Source organism: Oryzias latipes, chromosome 21 (assembly GCF_053564925.1).
Source record: "Oryzias latipes strain Hd-rR chromosome 21, Olatipes_Hd-rR_3.1".
Taxonomy (NCBI): Eukaryota; Metazoa; Chordata; class Actinopteri; order Beloniformes; family Adrianichthyidae; genus Oryzias; species Oryzias latipes.
Genome location: NC_136257.1, coordinates 31,223,386 through 31,240,743, shown reverse-complemented (window position 1 = coordinate 31,240,743; position 17,358 = coordinate 31,223,386). Strand labels below are relative to the sequence as shown.

Sequence of the window (17,358 nt, the reverse complement as noted above, 5' to 3'; positions counted from 1 at the left end):
AACATCTGTCAATCATCAACGCTTTTACCTCACAATTACCACCTCCAGACAGGCTGTGATGGTATTGTTGTAGTACCGCTTCTTCGCCACATGAGGGCAGCAAACCAATAATCTGTTCTGCTCCTAGTCCCTACCAGCTGACTCAAAAAGTCAGATGCTATGTTCAGACCGGGCTCTGAAACGTGTGTTCAAGCAGCCACTTCCAATCAAAAGTCCACAAAAACGCCTATAAATTCGTGTTTCCGCGTTCAAAACTCCCGCCGTTACGCATGAGTTGAAAGTTAAACCACCTGAACTTTGACCCATTGGGGACATGGATTTGGTAGTGACATATAAGCAGGGTGCCAGAAGTGCCAATAGGTAAGAACTTTGGCTTCTTGGACCTAGCAGGTACTTCCTGTTTATAACGACGCCATGGGGGAGGAGTCACTGGCAACATCAAAGGGGCCACCTTCAAATTAAATTGCTGAAAAAGCCGTTAAGCTTTTTAATTAACTAACTAATTAGTTAACAGTTACAGAAGTTTTTATAGAATTCGTGTTAAGATTTAAAATAGGCCAAGTGGAGCGACAGAGTACAGAATAAAATATCAGATGTAAATGTTTGGCTATAGAGTTTGAACTGTTCAAATATATTCCTGGATCTTGAACTAAACGAAGGAGATGGATTTTAGCTCTAGTGTTTGACATGTTTGTCTTTTCTACGTTCACCTGTGTGTCGGGATGGTCTGTGATTTTGATTTGATTTGATTTGAAATGGTTTATTTCAAGCAATCAAATAAGAATAATACACAAACACATTACATCATCAGTTATACATTCATACAATGACGTATCAAACTTAGGATAACTAGACATAAAATCAATTTGATGTTAAAGCGCCAGTGTCCACTCTGTTCTGCTTCTTATAAACATGGAGGTTGGATAAATCCTCCAGCAGAAACATGGTCATGAAAGTGGGAGGAGTCATCTCTTACATTTCTCAAAGATGTGCGGGAAAGGCGAGTCGTCCCTGTTCTTCTCCTGAAACACACACACACAAGAGCTCATCGTCCCGCGTCAGAACCGGTCCTTGTGAGCACAGAACTACCTGTTTCTCCACGGAGGCGTAGTATTTGGACCACCAGTCGATGACGTTCTCTGCAGATTCGTCTGCGATGGTCCGTTTCCGCCGCTTGGTGGAGCGATGGACGCTCTTCCTGCCGCTTTCCTGAAAGCGAGTCAGACACCCATGAAGACCGGGGATGTGCTGAGTGTGGGGGGTCTGCTGAGTGTAAAGAGTCACCCTTTTCTTCATGGGCTCCTCCGGCGGTGGGGGCGGAGCTTCCCCCTCCACGGTGACCAGAAAATCCTGGTTGGTTAACGTCGCGATCGAGCTGGTTTCTCCATCAAACTCGGACGGTCCTGAAGGAGAAGAGACAAAGTTTGTTTGATCTTTCATTACATCATCCAGAGGAAAATTACAACAAAATGGGTCCTTTTCAACCTAAAGCGTTGGTCACATGACCCCCGTATGGGGGGGATCATGTGGATTTTTGGGTTGTCTGGGTTCGTAGAGAGGAGCGGCTGCATCTTGGCCCTTGAGGCTCGTGCGCCCACGTCAAGGGACGTCACAAAAGTGGACCGTACCATTGTGTTTTTGTTGTTTTTACTGTAGAAAGGATTTTCTGTAATCTGGCCTAAATGAAGCAGTTTGACCACGAACCCTCACGGTGAAGTGGTTCCGGCATGGAGCTGGGTCCGGGCTCCGGTGGGACCTCAGGCGGCTGCTGCGTCTTCACAGAGGGAGGGGCGGCTGGGGGCGGAGTGTATTTGAAGGCTTTCAGGTTGTTGATGATGTGGTTTCCAACCAGAGTGCTGCGGCCGAAAGCTCGCCAGTCGACGACCGTGATGCTGAGAGGAGGATGAAGGTGCTCCTTCTCCGGCAGCTCCTGCAGAGCAGAGGAGTTGGTGTCGGTCCGGAGGGGAAAAACCAGGACGTAAACAAAAAAAAAACAACACATTGGTTTTCGCAATTCTTCTTTCTTACCTATCAGCAAAAAAATTAGCCAAATCCTCAAAAACTCGCCAAAATTTCTATGACCTGGTGAAAACGTATTTTTGACATAGTGAGTGACCCCGCCCCCTAAGAATGATGACATCACAGCGGGAGAAACCATCAAAACCATGGGGCCAACACTTTCATTGGGATAGCTATTTCAAAATCTTCTAACGAAACACGTGTTTTTTTATTATTATGGGATGGTCACAGAACCTAAAGTTAGAAGGTATTTTGTGGCGAAGTGCAAAATTTGACCATTTTTCCATTGATGATGTTTATTATGTTGAAGCAAACCCTACAAATTTCACAGACTCCACAAAGATTCGCTGACCTTTGACCTTGGTAAGAGGCAGCCATCTTGAATTTTCAAAAAATTAAATAAAAAAGTCTCCTTTAGACCCGCCTACAAATTTAAACGTCTCCGATGGTTTTCGATCTATTGTCTCCAAAAGGGCGTGAATTAGAAATGTAGAATTTAGCAATTTGGTTTTGGGAGCTCGCAAACGTGGCGTTCCCAGATTACTTTTTTTTTGGATTATTGAGGAATTTGAACCGATGAACTGTTGGCTCAAGCGGAACGAAACTATATGACTATTTAAAGAATGTGGGCGCGGTTAACACAGAGAAAAGGTTACTTTTGCTGATTCGCCTAACAGTTCCATTGATCTGTCCGTCACCCCCAGGTGACACAAAACTAAAATGGTTGCTATGGAGACACAACCAAAAGCAGTGTTTATGAATTTGTCACGTGCACGTGTTGCTTTAAAACAAAAACAAAACAAAACTCAAAGACTGTTAGCTGCTGAGCTAAAAAAAAGAAAAAAACTAAAATCAACAACAAAAACAACTTTTGGATCTTTTACTTAAATTTTATTCTACAATCTATTTATAGTTTCTATGCTAAAACTTCAAATGACCATCAAAAATAATCAGTCGTCTTTAAAGTCTTTTTCCGTGTTTGTTGGTGATTTCTGCTTTCCTCACCAGCTCCATGGCGTCCACCAGCGTGGTAAAGTTTGGGTTGGACTTGTATTTCTGGATGACAGAAGATCGCAGCGTTTTCCCCGAGCACTCGATGAACACCTGAGGGAAGAGGCGCAGGTGTTCCTATGCTTCCAGGAAAACGGAGGTGGTTTCAGGCGACGTTTCTGTACCTGTGGACGATCCACCGACAGGAGCTGGACCTTCTTCAGCTCCCTCAGACCCCAAAACAACACCTGATGGATGGAAGGACGTTTCACAGACCAACACAACACAAAAAGCTTTCAAATGAAACTTAAAGGTTATAGAAGGCGGCAAACCTCCAGCCTGTAGGTGCTGAGGACGGGTCTGATGTTGGCAGGAACCGGGAAGACGCCTCCTTCCCTCTCCTCTAAAGCCGGAACGTTCTGCTGTCCCGACTCGGGGATCTGCACGGTTTGGATCGGAGTCATTGCTCTCTGCTGCCATCCTTTGCGTTTATTCAGACAGGAAGTGCTAGGTTTCTAAAAAACTGACCTGCAGCAGCTCGAAAGCAGCCAGCAGGTCTCCTCCTGACAGGCTGCCGCAGTGCAGAGGGCTGTACTGCAGGGTGGGAGGAGAGTACGGCTCTGAGGACAGCTGGACCTCAGGAACCACCACGGTGGACCCCAGATACTCCGCCTTCCCCTGCAGACGGGAGGAGGAGGAGTCAGAGGGGTCCGCGGGGCGGCAGGCGCCGGAAGAAGGACCTCACCAGAGCATCGTCGTCGTAAACCTCGATGACGACGCGCGGCGGCTCCTCCTTGACCAGCTGCAGGGCGCCGTTCAGCTGCAGGTTGCTCATCAGCAAACACTGGTTCCATGTGGGACTGAGGGTCTGGTTGATGATCTGGACGGAGACAGAACCAGAACCTGAGCGGAGCGGAGCGGCAGCAGGTCTGCCCCGAGCTTTGCACAGAACGAAACTTTACGTTGGTGGTTTGACTGTTGGAGAGGAACGTGACCCGGGCGAAAGGGTCAGACAGACCCGTGTTGTCTGCGGCGATCAGACCCCGGGCCTGGTACATGTGACACCTCAGCTGAAAGGCGTGTTTCTCTGGAGGAACAGAGAAACTCCGTTTAACTCAAACGACAAAGTGACCGGAAGCAGCAGCCGGCTTCCCCTCACCTGTGCACGCCAGGTACGACGGCAGGCCGCTATCCTCCGCCGAGGCTGGTCCGAACCCCGCAGGCAGGTCGTCCAGCACGTGGGCGGAGTCCGAACAGGAGCCGAACCAGAGGAACACATCCAGCTTGGCTTGAACCATCAACCCCGCGGTGCGTTTCCCCGGAGGCTGCGCACACAAACGCACATCCAGCAGAAGGCTCCTCCTCACAGGAGGCGCTCGGATCTCCTCGCTCACCTTCAGAAACAGAGTCAGGATCTTGCCGCAGAGGATTCCCCGCGCCTCTCGGTTGCTGGAGAACAGCAGGTCCCGGGTTCGAACGCGGGCGTACGCCACGCGCTTGTTGTTGCTTAGCAACCACACAAACAAGTCTGGGACCGTGTGCTGGGGCTGCAGCGAGCAGAGAGGAGGCGTTCTCAGCAGACAGATGCATTTCCAAACCTGTCTTTAGTGGGATTTCTCACCTCCTCGACCAGGAAACGTAATTTCTGTGTCAGTTTGGTGGCGTCCTGCAGCTTCTCTTTCATCCCCACAGCCTTTCTCCTCCTGTCCTCCAGGGACTCCGCTTCTCCAATCATGCTCTCCTGTAAAACACGCAGGATGTGACGTCGCCGTCCTGGGAGCGAAAACTCAACAAACATTGTTTTACATTTGATATTAAACAAAACTAACTCTTTAGTCAAATTCAGCGACACGTTTTGTTGAATCCATTCAATCGAACGACTTAATTTAAATCAAATCTGGAATGAAAATCGTTTCTTGGACTCACAATGTTCACACGATTTTGACAACCTTGTCAAAACTTAAAAGATAAAAATTTTGGGGAGAAAATGTTTGAGCAAGGATGTAAATGCAGCTACTTACAATACACCTAATATGAGTGTTTTGTAGCCGATTTCACGACTAAATTTTGTCTTAAAAGAGCAAAACCACACAACTTATTTGAAGAAATCTTACTAAGACGAACTCCACTAATTCTATAGGCGGATTTTTTTATTTATAACAAGGAAAAACCTTTTTGACTCGTTTTAAGGACATTTTCTCCAGTCAGTTTAAAGTATTTTTGCTGATAAAAACAAGAAGTAATCCTTATTTAATTCCACAAAACTACTCGGTTCAGTCCAGAGAATCTCAACCCACAGAAGAAATGTTCATTTATTCCAAAACTAGCTGTACGGTTATGCCGTTTTTAGAGCATTAGAGACGTAATAATGTAGCTTATTTAAATGTTAAATTGTGCAATTTAGTGTAATTTCATTCAAAGTGTTTTTTGCTTTAAATGAAGATTAGATCAAATCAATAATTCATTCATTCTTCAAAGGAAAATTCACTTATTCAGCCACTGAGTTAATAAACACAACACTAAGAAATTAAAAAATACATACAAAAAAAATATAAAAAAAAGAGATGGATCTTGTCAGAGGAAACGCTCACCAGTTCCTGTTTGCATAAGGTCAAACGTTTCTTGTCCAGCTGCGTCAGGTTGCTGGACTTCATCTCCGCCTTCAGTTTGGCTTCTGCCAAAGCGATGAAACTCCTGCAGAAGCAGAAACCTTCGTCTGTCTCAGAGGTCTGACAACAATCAGCCCAAAATCTCACTAAATCAAGCCATCATGTAGGAAGGCATCCGTTCATCACATGTCAGTCTTGAGGAAACTGCACAGAACTTTAGCCATTCATTTGTAAAGACTTTTCTTAAATCTGAAATCTCAAATAAAATTTCATCCAAATGTCTCCTGTGAGTGTAAAAAGTTCCCATCAGGACCTGGCATCCCAGCAGAAATCTGTGAGCGCCGTTCGGAGGATGGACCCCGCCGCCACGTCAGACTTTTTGTGGGCCTGCTTCGCCATGGAAACGCCTTCCTCCTGAAAAAATAAAAGCACCAACAGGGTTTTCCAAACCAGAACCTGATGTTTACAGGATGGACCCACAAACCCTGCGGCCCTTGTTTCTGGGGTTTTAGGAATTTCGGTGAGAAGTTTAAAAAGAAAAGTAAAAACTGCTCCACCGACATCGACGACACTCAACCTGACGGCAGCTTTCAGGAAACATTTCAACTTTTGTATCATTGCAGTTTCAATATTGTTTTTTTCTGTTAATGTATTAAATTCCTTTTTAAATGTTATATTTAAGTATTTTTGTTTTGCTCCACTGAAGTTTTTTTCACTCTTTTTTTTGTTGCATATCTTCAGTTACATGGATTTTTATGATTTTTATTTTTGCAGCATTTAGCATCTCTAACTTTCTACTGCTTATTTACTTGTATGGTTGAGACTGTCAAATGAACAGATGCACCTTCAAAATGTTTTTTTTTTTAAACACTTTTAGACCAATAAAGCTTTAATTTTTTGTTGGTTCATTTTTCTTAACCAGATACTCGCGTAGATTCACATTTTTGACTATTATTCTTTCATTTTGTTCAGCTCATTTAATATTTTAGGCTGAAAATATTAAAAATTTAGGGTTTATTTTTAACATTAATTTAAGTTCAGAAAATATTTTGTAATTAATGTTAATTGAACAATTATGGAAATTGTTTTCAGCACAGAAATGAACATCTTTGTTACTCTTTATTGATCTACTTTAAAACAGGGGAGAATACGAGGGAGTATCCAGGCCACCATCAATAAAAACATTAGAATAAAGTGAAAGTCAAGCTTTTTTGAAAAACTGTCTAATTCTATGAAATATATATAAGTTGTACATTAACAAAAAGAATGAAGCAGATTGAGTTCTTGAGCTCAGCGACGTCCGTCTGATTTCTCTTCATCGTCTGTAAACATAAATAAAAGAGATAATGTTTGATTGTCTCTGCTGAAACATTTAAAAAGCTAAACATTTTATTTAATTTTATTGTTTCCCTGGAAAATTATGGCTTTTTGAAGAATAAATGTCTGACTTTATTCTTTGTAATAGTTGAATCATTGTGTATAATTGTGTATATTTGTGTTAAACTTTTTTCCAGTAAAATGTTGACTTTTTACTCAAAGTTTTTTCCCTTTTTCTCATATAATTGTTTGTTTTTTCTTTTACAGTGTCCTAAGAGGACGATTAAATCTAACATTTATAAATGTAAATATTTAAATTTAATGCAGTGATTTAGTTGTTTTTTTGTGCTTTTCCTCTTTTATCACGCTGTAACACAAAAGTATGATCTACATTTGTTATTTCTGTCTTTTCCAGACGGTTCTGAGGTCAGCAGAAGGCGTTGTGTGTGTTGTGTGTGTTGTTTCATACAAACAGAACAGCCATGTTTTCCAGCATGTTGGAGTTGTGCAGTCGGTAGGTTTTGTCCTCCCAGCAGCTCACAACATGAACACACGGCTTCTGCTGCTCCAGAGGCAGATACATGTAGTACCTGAAAGTAACCAGAAACACACTTTATGCTGGAAGAAAATCACAGAAATGTTTATTAGTCAGGATGGAGAAGAAGCGACACAAAGACACAAAGTGACTGAACTTGTTTCCGTCGACAATGCTGGGCCGCTCTGGAGGCGTGGTGGACTTGGAGCTCAGGCCGGGGCTGGCGGACTCTCTGGGTAGGAGGGGTGAGGAGGGGCAGCTGGGGGAGGAACTCATAGAGGGGGGCATGAGCGTGTCGCCGGCGTCCAGAAAGTCCAGCCCTCTTCTCCGTAGAGTGACGGCTGGACTGGGAGCGGCCTGCTCCAGGACGTTTCCATAGTTACCTGAAGGACAAACCAGCTGTCGTTGGGCATCACCAGGTGTAGGGGGGCATTTGGGTTAACGGAACAACCCCGACTCACCCAGAGAGAACTCAAAAGTGATGGGCTTGTCTCCGATCTTCCTGTCAATCATAGTGGCTTCCAACAAAGCGCCAAACAGTAGGAAGCTTTCCTCATCTGAGCTCTGCAGAAAACATCCAGAGCATCATGGAGAACATTAAAACTCTTTAGATGGTTCACCTGCAGCTCAAACATCCCTGCATTGAGGAAAGGTTTCTACTGAAAATGTAGACAAATGTCACATGAAGATTTAAAAAAAAAAGCACAATTTAGGAAAAACATCAGGTTTAATTGTTTGTATTTATAAAAAAACTGCAGCAAAGGAAAAAAATAGTCCAGTTTTTGGTACAGGCTAGAAAAATAAAATGATTATAAAGTAGGAGAATCTGTTTAAGATTCGATCAGAAAAAAACAATTCAGCAATTTAATTTCCTTTGTGAGCAGCAGTATGGTTTCATGCCCCGTAAGAGCACAACTGATGCCATTTTTGCTTTGAGAATGTTGATGGAAAAGTACAGAGAAGGTCAGAAGGAGCTGCATTGTGTGTTCGTAGATTTAGAGAAGGCGTATGACAGGAGGCCGAGGGAGGAGCTGTGGTACTGTATGAGGTCGTCTGGAGTGGCAGAGAAGTATGTCAGAGTAGTTCAGGACATGTATGAGAGAAGTATGACGGTGGTGAGATGTGCTGTAGGTCAGACAGAGGAGTTCAAGGTGGAGGTGGGACTACACCAAGGATCAGCTTTGAGTCCCTTTTTGTTTGCTATGCTGATGGACAGGCTGACAGACGAGGTAAGACAGGAATCTCCCTGGACAATGATGTTTGCGGATGACATTGTAATTTGCAGTGAGAGTAGAGAGCAGGTGGAGGAACAGCTAGAGAGGTGGAGGTTTGCTCTGGAAAGAAGAGGCATGAAGGTCAGTCGTAGTAAGACAGAATACATGTGTCTGAACGAGAGGGATCAAGGTAGAAGCGTTAGGTTACAGGGGGCTGAGGTGAAGAAGGTGCAGGAGTTTAAGTACTTGGGGTCAACAGTTCAGTGTGATGGGGAGTGTGGAAAAGAGGTGAAGAGGCGAGTGCAGGCAGGTTGGAGCGGGTGGAGGAAAGTGTCAGGAGTGTTGTGTGACAGAAGAGTGTCAACAAGACTCAAAGGAAAGGTGTACAAGACAGTGGTGAGACCAGCTCTGCTCTATGGGTTAGAGACGGTAGCAGTGAGACAGAGACAAGAGGCTGAGATGGAGGTAGCAGAGATGAAGATGTTGAGGTTCTCCTTAGGAGTGACCAGGTTAGACAGGATAAGGAACGAGTACATCAGAGGGACGGCTCATGTTGTCTGTGTTAGCGACAAAGTCAGAGAAGCCAGACTGAGATGGTTTGGACATGTTCAGAGGAGGGATAGTGGATATATTGGTAGAAGGATGTTGGAGATGGAGCTGCCTGGCAGGAGGGCAAGAGGACGGCCAAAGAGGAGATATATGGATGTCTTAACAGAGGACATGAAGTTGGCTAATGTTAGGGTAGAAGATGTTCATGATAGAGTGAGGTGGAAAAGGATGATTCGCTGTGGTGACCCCTGATGGGAAAAGCCCAAAGAGAAAGAAGACAAGAAGAAATCCTTTGATTTATTTCAAATAATTTCTAGTAATTTTGAGGCAGAAAACAAACCGAGACCACCTCCAAAGATGGGTCTGATAGTGGTTCCTGGTCACGGACCGGGGTCCGCTTGGGTGTATTCAGACTGAACATTTGTCCCAGATTATTAAGGAAAAACGACCTCTGGTTCACTTTAAGCCAGAGAGGAAGATGAACACATATGTTCCATTGACTGGACAGGTGAGCCTTCCAATGTGGGTGTCACACGCCTCCCCCCAGGGTCGGCAACCAGCGGCTCCGGAGCCGCATGCGGCTCTTTCGTCCCTGTGCTGCGGCTCTCTGTGGTTCAGTAAAATAACTATCATGTTTATGAACGTATCATGAATGTATCATGAACGCCGACCAGAGTCTGTTATGGGATGGAAAGTTTTTCTGGAAAGACAGTCAGTGGCGATCTCGTAGGGGACACTTGAGCGCCCCCTAAAAAAGCCCCCCCCCCAGACTAAAACCACCCATCTCCGTGTAAAATTAATTAAATTTGTGTTAGGACGCCCCTACTGTCCTGTCACCTTGCTGCTACGATGACCGTATGCTGAGCTGTCCGTGTAGAACACGCTGGGGGGGGGGGGGGGGGGTTGCACGCGGGGCTTAGACTCACCGCTTGTGATTCCAGACCCGCTATAAACTAACAACTGCTTCCTAACAGTCATCCATGAAATTAATATAATTTATTGGGTTTACTTGATTTAAAGAAAAAAAAAATTGAAAGGGGTCGGCATCAAAGTGAATTTGGTTCCATCATCTTAACTCTGGTGTTTGACAGACAGAAAAGTCTATTCAAGGTTGTGGAAAAAGGACAAAAGCTCAAAGGAAACATCACGCTTATAAAGAATAAAAATAATTAAAATAAATAAATATCCTGACAGCACTTTAAATAAATACAAGTATTGTCAAATGAACTATCACGATGTATCGACAAAAACATTTTTTCTAACACATCTAGTGTAGTGGCTCCCTGTGCCTTCATCTCAGTGGGAAACTGATCCAAATGGCTATTTAAGAGGTTCAGGTTGCCGACCCCTGCTTTAAGCGAACCAAAGGTGTGCGGCCTGAACACAGCCTGAGGCTTTAAGCAAATTTCCAAGCCATGCTCCACTGCATCTGCACCAAAGGTCAAGTTGTGATTAAAAGAACTTTAAGATCTCTTTGGTTCTTCCTCTGAGGCACAGATTCATTCCAGATTTCACTAACTCTCCTCAGACAAATGGATCTGGTTGGATCGTAGCGATAGAAAGCTTTCGTCACAGAACCCACTGCTCTGATCATCAATGCGTTTCTTCACATCAGAACTTTTTCATTTTTGGTGACACTTAATTTGGTTCAGGAGAGACAACGTTCTACTCTACAATGTTTCTACAACGTAGATCTAAAACGGTTCGCAGACTTAAAAATCAAAGAACAGTTTCTTCATACTTCAGGCGGCGGTTCCACGGGCAGAACCTCGGCTGCTGCAGTTTTGGACTCATCCGCTGCTCCTGCTGCTCCTCCTCCTCCTGCAGGAGTCTTCCCATCTTTCCCTCCCGCTTTACCTCCTTTGGGGTCTTTCATGGCTTTCATGATGCCGCCGAGTTTGGACTCTGTCGGGCCACCTGACAGGATTTCAACCACCAGCTCCAAGTGGACCCGACCTCTAGAACCAAAGTCCTGGTCAGCCGCAGCAAATAGGTCCTTCATGAATGTCTGAAGACAGGTCACCTGTAGGAAACACCCTCTCCGATCCCCTCGTTCAGCTCTCCTGTATCGTCACCCAGGGAGAAGTTCCTCGCGGAGCCGTACAGGTTGATCCAAGCAGGTCCGAATGTTGGTAAAAAGCCTGAAAGCAGAAAGAAGGTCGATAGAAGGTCCAGTCCGTTGTTCTTTTAGATCTGGGTCGACCCCCTCCAAACACACCTTTGTCTCCATCCTGCTCATTGGAGATGCGTCTCAGGTCAAAGTAATGAGTTCCTATGGCGACATCACTCATGCTCCCTTCATCCCAGACCTGCAGGACGGGAGTCAGAACCATCTGCTGATTCAGTCAAACCACAACACCGCAGGAGCACTTCCCAAAGGATCTGACCTGGATCTTCAGTCTCTGGCACAGAGGTGGAAACATCTCGATGAAAAATATCTGCTCATTCCACACTGGGTCAGCTGTGGACCTCTGAGTGGACGTGCGGCCCTGAAACCCACAAACCACAGAGTCCTCAGAAGATGCTGGAAGGAGCTGGTTTCAGGTTGGCTTTCAAGTGGCTGCAATGTCGACATGTAATAAAATACTTAAGAGTCGACCTGGCAGAAATTAAGCTCTTTAGCTTCTTTATTATTTCATCTCAGCTCCAGAAAATAGCGTTTTGGAGTTGTAGCTACACTAAGAAGCTAAAAAACACACAAGCAGAATTCTCTCAGAGCAACAAAAGCTTTAACAGTGACTGAAGTCAACAAATCCTTCAGGTTTGAACTGAAGCCGTTTTTGTTTTGGATAAATATGAAAGTGGGCAAACAGGAAATGAGGATCTAGAGTCAACACTGACTGTAGCCTGTATGAGACCCGAGTCTATTAATTTCATAATTTGTGGTTGCCGATCCGATTCATAGTCGATTCATGTTGAACGGTTTGACCTAAAACGGATCCAGGACATCTTTATCCAAAACTTCTACCAGTTTCTTCGTACCACTTGTTTGAAGAAGCTGACCACAACATATGGGTCTATGAGCGCAGTGTTGTCTCCGATGAAGGCCTTGGTAACATTGGCCATGATGCTGGAGTTGTTCCGGGGGAGTCCCTCGGCTCGGTACACCCTCACGCAAAACCGAGCCAGCGGTCGCTCTGAAGGAAACCCCTCTGGAATCAGCAGGTTCCTTAGGACGACAATGAACCCTTAATGGTCAGAAGCGATTCTCGTCAACAAGACCCTCAGTTTTCCCGCAGAAATCCTACTTGTCAATCTGCTCCTCTGCGTCACTTGCTTTGGACCCGGGCTTCGTGCTTTCCCCCTTCGCAGAGACACTGATGTCGCACTTGATGTAACCTTTGACCCCAGTGCTGACATCCCCGGGGTTGGTGAGCATCGCCCACTTATTGATGAACTGATGGCCTTGGAGAGGAAGACGGAAAAATCAGCTCAGGCAGAGCTCCTCAGGGTCTGCAGCTTTGACGGGGCTGAGGAAAGACCTGGCTGCTTGTAGACGGTCCACACGTCAAGCTTGAAGGAACCAACACAGGAAGTCCTCAGCATCTTTGAGTGGACCACCTGGAACAGGCAGGCAGAGGAGGTGAGGCAGAAACCTTTTTCCTTACAAGCAGAACATTTGTGCTAAAAGAGAACAGGAACAAACCGACAGCTTGATGACTTTGTCGAAGAAGATCTCCTTATGAGCGAAGAAGTCGAAGAGGAAGTACTGAAGGAGGAAGCAGGAGTTGATGGACTTCTGGAAGAGCCTCCAGGCATCAAACCAGCAGATATCCTGACTTACCTCATTATAAAAGGGAGCATTGGTTCCTTCTTTGACCGACGTTTGCTTCTTCTCGTCTCCGATCTCAATCACCACACTGGGGTCGATGTTCTCCCCCACCAGCTGTCTGGCTTCTGTGATGTTGATGGCGATCTACAGATACATGAAAAAGTTCAAGCGAAGCCTGATCTAGTCATCCTCTAGAGCGGGGAGGTCATTATGTCAATCGCGAAGGATGTGGCGGTAGATCGTTGGCCATCAAAGTTAAATAGACAAAAAAGTATCTATGTGTCTTTAAACATTCCTGAGCATCACCCTCAGTGTTTAGTACATCACTTGATGGATGGATGGATGGATGGGTGGGTGGGTGGGTGGATGGATGGATGGATGGATGGATGGATGGATGGATGGATGGATGGATGGATGGATGGATGGATGGATGGATGGATGGATGAAGGATTACCTGGAAGCTCTGGGGCTTCCCCTCACTGTCCTGGATGTGAGTGTTCAGCTTTGCCCTGTGGACGTTTGACAGTACAGATCACTGAAAAGCATTCAGAAAAGTGTTTAATGTCCGATTTATTTCCAATTATATAAAAAAAAGAAAATTGTTTAATGATTTTTTTTGTTCAAGGTGAGACTGAAACAGTTCTGGATTTAAGGTTCCGTTTCAAATTAGTGAAATATGGCAAGAATGGGTTAAAGGTTAATCTGCACAGATTAAAATGAAGTTAGATAGAAAATTAAAAAAAAAAACTCAGTTTAAATGAAATGCTTAAAAAATCAAGAGAAAAAAAACATTTTAATGAAATATTAACATGTTTATTTCCAAAAACTTCAGTTTAAAGGCCTCCACAGTCTGAAACAAAGCCTGAGAGTCTCACTCTGATCATCTTTTAATCATGATTATGTTGTTTTTGCCTAAATTTTAAAAAGCCTGCTTCTTTTTCTAAAACGTAGTTTCTGCAGAGCGGCAGGAGTTCAGCAGAAATTCACTATGAGTTGTGGACGGTACTGTTGGCCAATTTCCCATCATCCATCTGTTTACATGCTCTCCCACTAGCTTAGTGCCCCTCACAACCCAAAGCTAACATTAGCGGTGCAACAAAATACCAGAGCTACTCGTTCTACGTTTTTTAAGTCAGATTCCAGCTCAGTTGAGGAAAACAAAGACGTTTCTGGATCTATTTGTCCGCAGGTGGATGCATGGGATAGTAGCCCACCGACTAACACTTGCGTCACTGCTACATCCAAACAGCATTTTTTCACCTGCTCCTTATTCACAATTTAAATATAGAAATACTCAGAAATGAAACTTTAAACTACTGTTCTTTACTTAAGTCCTCCATCATGAGAAATTCCTCTAGAATATGTTAAAAACACCAAGACATCCGTTTTCACAGCAGTGGGTTTTTATTGTACCACTTTGGCCCATAAGACAACAAAACCTGATGAACAGAATTCTCTGTGGACTGGAAGGCAATACAAGTCTGGTAAGGTCCAAATCAAAACCAGGTAAGTACTAAGAAAAGTCCTGCTGCAGGGCTGTTCACACTGGACAAGCAGGGAGGGGCTTGACTGATTCACAACAACACACATCTGGTTTTTGCTTGTTTTCACGCTTTGAGCTGTGTGATGTATTTCGTGTAGAACCCGGAATGAGGGTTTTCTACCTTTTATTGTTTGGGATTGTTCTGGTTCTGACTGGCGGTTGCTCCTCAGCGTTTTCTTCCGGCCGCAGCACAGACCCGTCCGGCGGATCCTTCCCCGCATTTTCTGAAAGACAGACAGAAGTGACTTTGTGCAGAAACGAGCGTTTTGGTTTTCCAGGACCTTTCCAGGTCCGTTCCGGACAGTTAACCCTCATATTGTCATGTCTGTTTGACGAAGGCTCGTCCACCAGCAGAAACGACAAGCGTCCCTCCTCCACTGTAAACACAGCGCGCACTGACAGACGTATCTGCAGGCCTCACCCACTGCTCCTTCGTTTACCAGCACCAGGTCTGCATCGGCCTCCTTCTTCTTCTTCTTCAGGCCAAACAGCTTCTTCTTCCCCTTTCTGCTCGCGGGGAAACAAGGACAAAATTTCCTTAAGAATGTTTTCTTTGTCGCGTTAGTAAAAACTTTCTTCAAAAATCATCAAAGCAGTAAATAAAACCAAAACAAAAGTTTTTCCTTGGATGGGGAAACATTCCCCTGTCATTCTTCCACTTCACATCATCTAAAAGGTGGTAAATGAAACTAAATGGTAACAAAGATGTTTCTGCTGCTTTGCTTCTCCTGAGATCCACAGGGAGATCCATCATCCATGCATGGAAAACCCGGAAAAGTGGTGAAGCTGAGCTGGAGCGGCTGACCAACAGAAATGAGTCCAAGAACCCAACAAGGACTCATCCGGGAGAAGCGGAAGAACATGGAAAGACATGCAGGCCCCACAGTTAAGGTCAGAGGTCATGGTTCAATAGTCAGAAAGAGACTTTTGGACTAAAATGGACGCATGGGAGAGTTCCCTGCTGTGGACAAGTATTCTGAAAGAGACGGAAGAGGAACTTTCTGAAAGCAATGGTCAAACAAGATGGTGGGAGTGTGATGGTTAGTTGTATTAACTTAGTTATTCTTACAATAAGAAGCAAACAAATAAATAGCATTTAAGTTCTGTAGCAGAACAAGAATCCAAACTCAGCAGAAGCTCTTCCTCTGATTTAACCCTTGTGCTTTCCTAGCCACTTTAACATTGGGAGTTGGGTCATCTAGACCCACTAGACAGTGCTCTGAACCTTTTTTCTTCAATGATTTGTGATCTTCACTGGTGTCCATGGATTACATGAAATCTTTCCACCTTTATCCACCTTTGTCATGGTAGGGAGAACACGTCAATGTAAGGGGGGGGGTCATCTAAGATAGCACAAGGGTTAAATCTGGATTCAAATCCGGCTGAGACGCTGATTCTGATCCTAAACTGAAGTTTGAGCCAAAAGTTCTTCAATGTAAAATAAACCAATCAATTCTGCAACGACTGAAGCCAAAGTCTTCTACAGACATGAGAGGCACAGACCTCGCTCACCGACCAGCTTCATCAGGTTAAAAATCTCTGTCACATTGGATCAAACTCATACAGTAAATCGATTCAGAGTTACATAAACACCTACTCTAAATCCTTATTTTCCCCAAAACTCCAGGAAATTTTTACTGAATCAAATTTCAACCAAACAGCTGCATTAAAAGGAACCTAATGTCAAAAATTTTAACTTTTATCTAATCTCACAGTTTTCTTTCCTTTGCTGCCAAGTACAAATTCCAGGTAATAAAATCAGACATTTTAAAAGCTGGGCTGAACATCGTTAAAGGTTAAGATCTGCAATCAAACATTAAGTTCACTTAATGTCTTTATGATCCTCGGTTGGTCTCCAAATCCAGCTGCCATAAATCTGAGGATTTTCTGGAAATGATCTGGTGTGTTTCCTACTTTGTCTAAGAGGTTTTAGATTGAAAACCAGAGCAGCAAGTTCAAAGGAAGATTTATTTCAAAACTGTTCTAAGGATTCTTTAACCAAAACTTCTTCTTGCTGCTGGGAGTCACAAATCCAGAGGATCCCTCCTGTTTTCTCTTCCGGCCTTCAACTCTTCTAGATGTACTCCAAGGAACTCTTGATGTTTGGACAGTTGTAGTTTTGGTGGAGGGAACTTCCCTTCATCAAACTAAACCTGTTCTCCAGCTTCTCTTCTCTTTCAGCTCTCTAATATCTATAGAGTTTCAGACCTTTCTCACAAATTCTTCATGTAAAGCCAGAGGTAATGAATGCATATAAATAACAGAAACATAGAAATATAACCAAAAGAGAAACACAGGAAAGCATTGCCGACTTTTCCCTGATTCAGCAGTTTGTATCTGCAAACATATCTCTAAAGGTAATTTTGTCCACTTAGTGACTCCATAGCCCACATCATCACAACTCCACCTCCGTGTTTATCAGTAGAAGTTTGAGCTGTTTCTAAAAGATTGTGTTTGTGGCTTTGGTGGGGCAGCAAAGGTTCTCATAGGGAGAACATTCAGTAAGGGAATAATTAAAATTCTTAGGGTTTATTGCCCATTTTGTTTTTTTTCTTTCTTTTTTTTTGCTCAGTAAATTGTTGACAGAGAAACACAATCATTAGAATGCAGATTAAAATAAAGGGGTGGGGCCTATGAGGTGCTGCGGGGTCCTTACCTCGGTTTGGGGTCCATCGTCGTCACTTTCAGCAGCCGGATCTCGTGTGCAGCTTAAGTCATAGTAACGACAGTTATGAGCATCAGTGCAGAAGCCTCAAGAATGAAATAGTCATAACCGAGTGTGTTTATGTGTGTGCGTGCAGACTGGTGGC

At 44.1% G+C, this 17,358-nt stretch overlaps 1 protein-coding gene across 2 annotated transcripts in view; it reads right to left on the bottom strand.

The window, feature by feature from the left end:
- The window catches only part of fer1l6 (fer-1 like family member 6), a 22,976-nt gene extending 5,618 nt beyond the window's left edge, over window positions 1-17,358 (bottom strand). For both annotated transcript variants that reach the window (XM_023950800.2, XM_078940185.1), the window contains exons 1-31: window positions 17,205-17,358; window positions 14,970-15,055; window positions 14,670-14,772; window positions 13,460-13,514; window positions 13,018-13,149; window positions 12,880-12,942; window positions 12,716-12,794; window positions 12,482-12,638; window positions 12,216-12,402; window positions 11,621-11,722; window positions 11,452-11,542; window positions 11,257-11,374; window positions 10,975-11,191; window positions 7,932-8,034; window positions 7,628-7,853; window positions 7,405-7,525; window positions 5,932-6,032; window positions 5,601-5,703; window positions 4,631-4,750; window positions 4,404-4,556; window positions 4,169-4,334; window positions 3,972-4,096; window positions 3,755-3,889; window positions 3,538-3,687; window positions 3,342-3,449; window positions 3,195-3,257; window positions 3,025-3,123; window positions 1,705-1,930; window positions 1,285-1,403; window positions 1,090-1,209; window positions 977-1,022 (exon numbers count right to left, since the gene is read on the bottom strand). In XM_023950800.2, coding sequence (XP_023806568.1) covers window positions 977-1,022; window positions 1,090-1,209; window positions 1,285-1,403; window positions 1,705-1,930; window positions 3,025-3,123; window positions 3,195-3,257; window positions 3,342-3,449; window positions 3,538-3,687; window positions 3,755-3,889; window positions 3,972-4,096; window positions 4,169-4,334; window positions 4,404-4,556; window positions 4,631-4,750; window positions 5,601-5,703; window positions 5,932-6,032; window positions 7,405-7,525; window positions 7,628-7,853; window positions 7,932-8,034; window positions 10,975-11,191; window positions 11,257-11,374; window positions 11,452-11,542; window positions 11,621-11,722; window positions 12,216-12,402; window positions 12,482-12,638; window positions 12,716-12,794; window positions 12,880-12,942; window positions 13,018-13,149; window positions 13,460-13,514; window positions 14,670-14,772; window positions 14,970-15,055; window positions 17,205-17,221 — 3,691 coding nt within the window. In that variant the 5' untranslated portion in view covers window positions 17,222-17,358. The remainder of the gene's footprint in view (window positions 1-976; window positions 1,023-1,089; window positions 1,210-1,284; window positions 1,404-1,704; window positions 1,931-3,024; window positions 3,124-3,194; window positions 3,258-3,341; window positions 3,450-3,537; window positions 3,688-3,754; window positions 3,890-3,971; window positions 4,097-4,168; window positions 4,335-4,403; window positions 4,557-4,630; window positions 4,751-5,600; window positions 5,704-5,931; window positions 6,033-7,404; window positions 7,526-7,627; window positions 7,854-7,931; window positions 8,035-10,974; window positions 11,192-11,256; window positions 11,375-11,451; window positions 11,543-11,620; window positions 11,723-12,215; window positions 12,403-12,481; window positions 12,639-12,715; window positions 12,795-12,879; window positions 12,943-13,017; window positions 13,150-13,459; window positions 13,515-14,669; window positions 14,773-14,969; window positions 15,056-17,204) is intronic.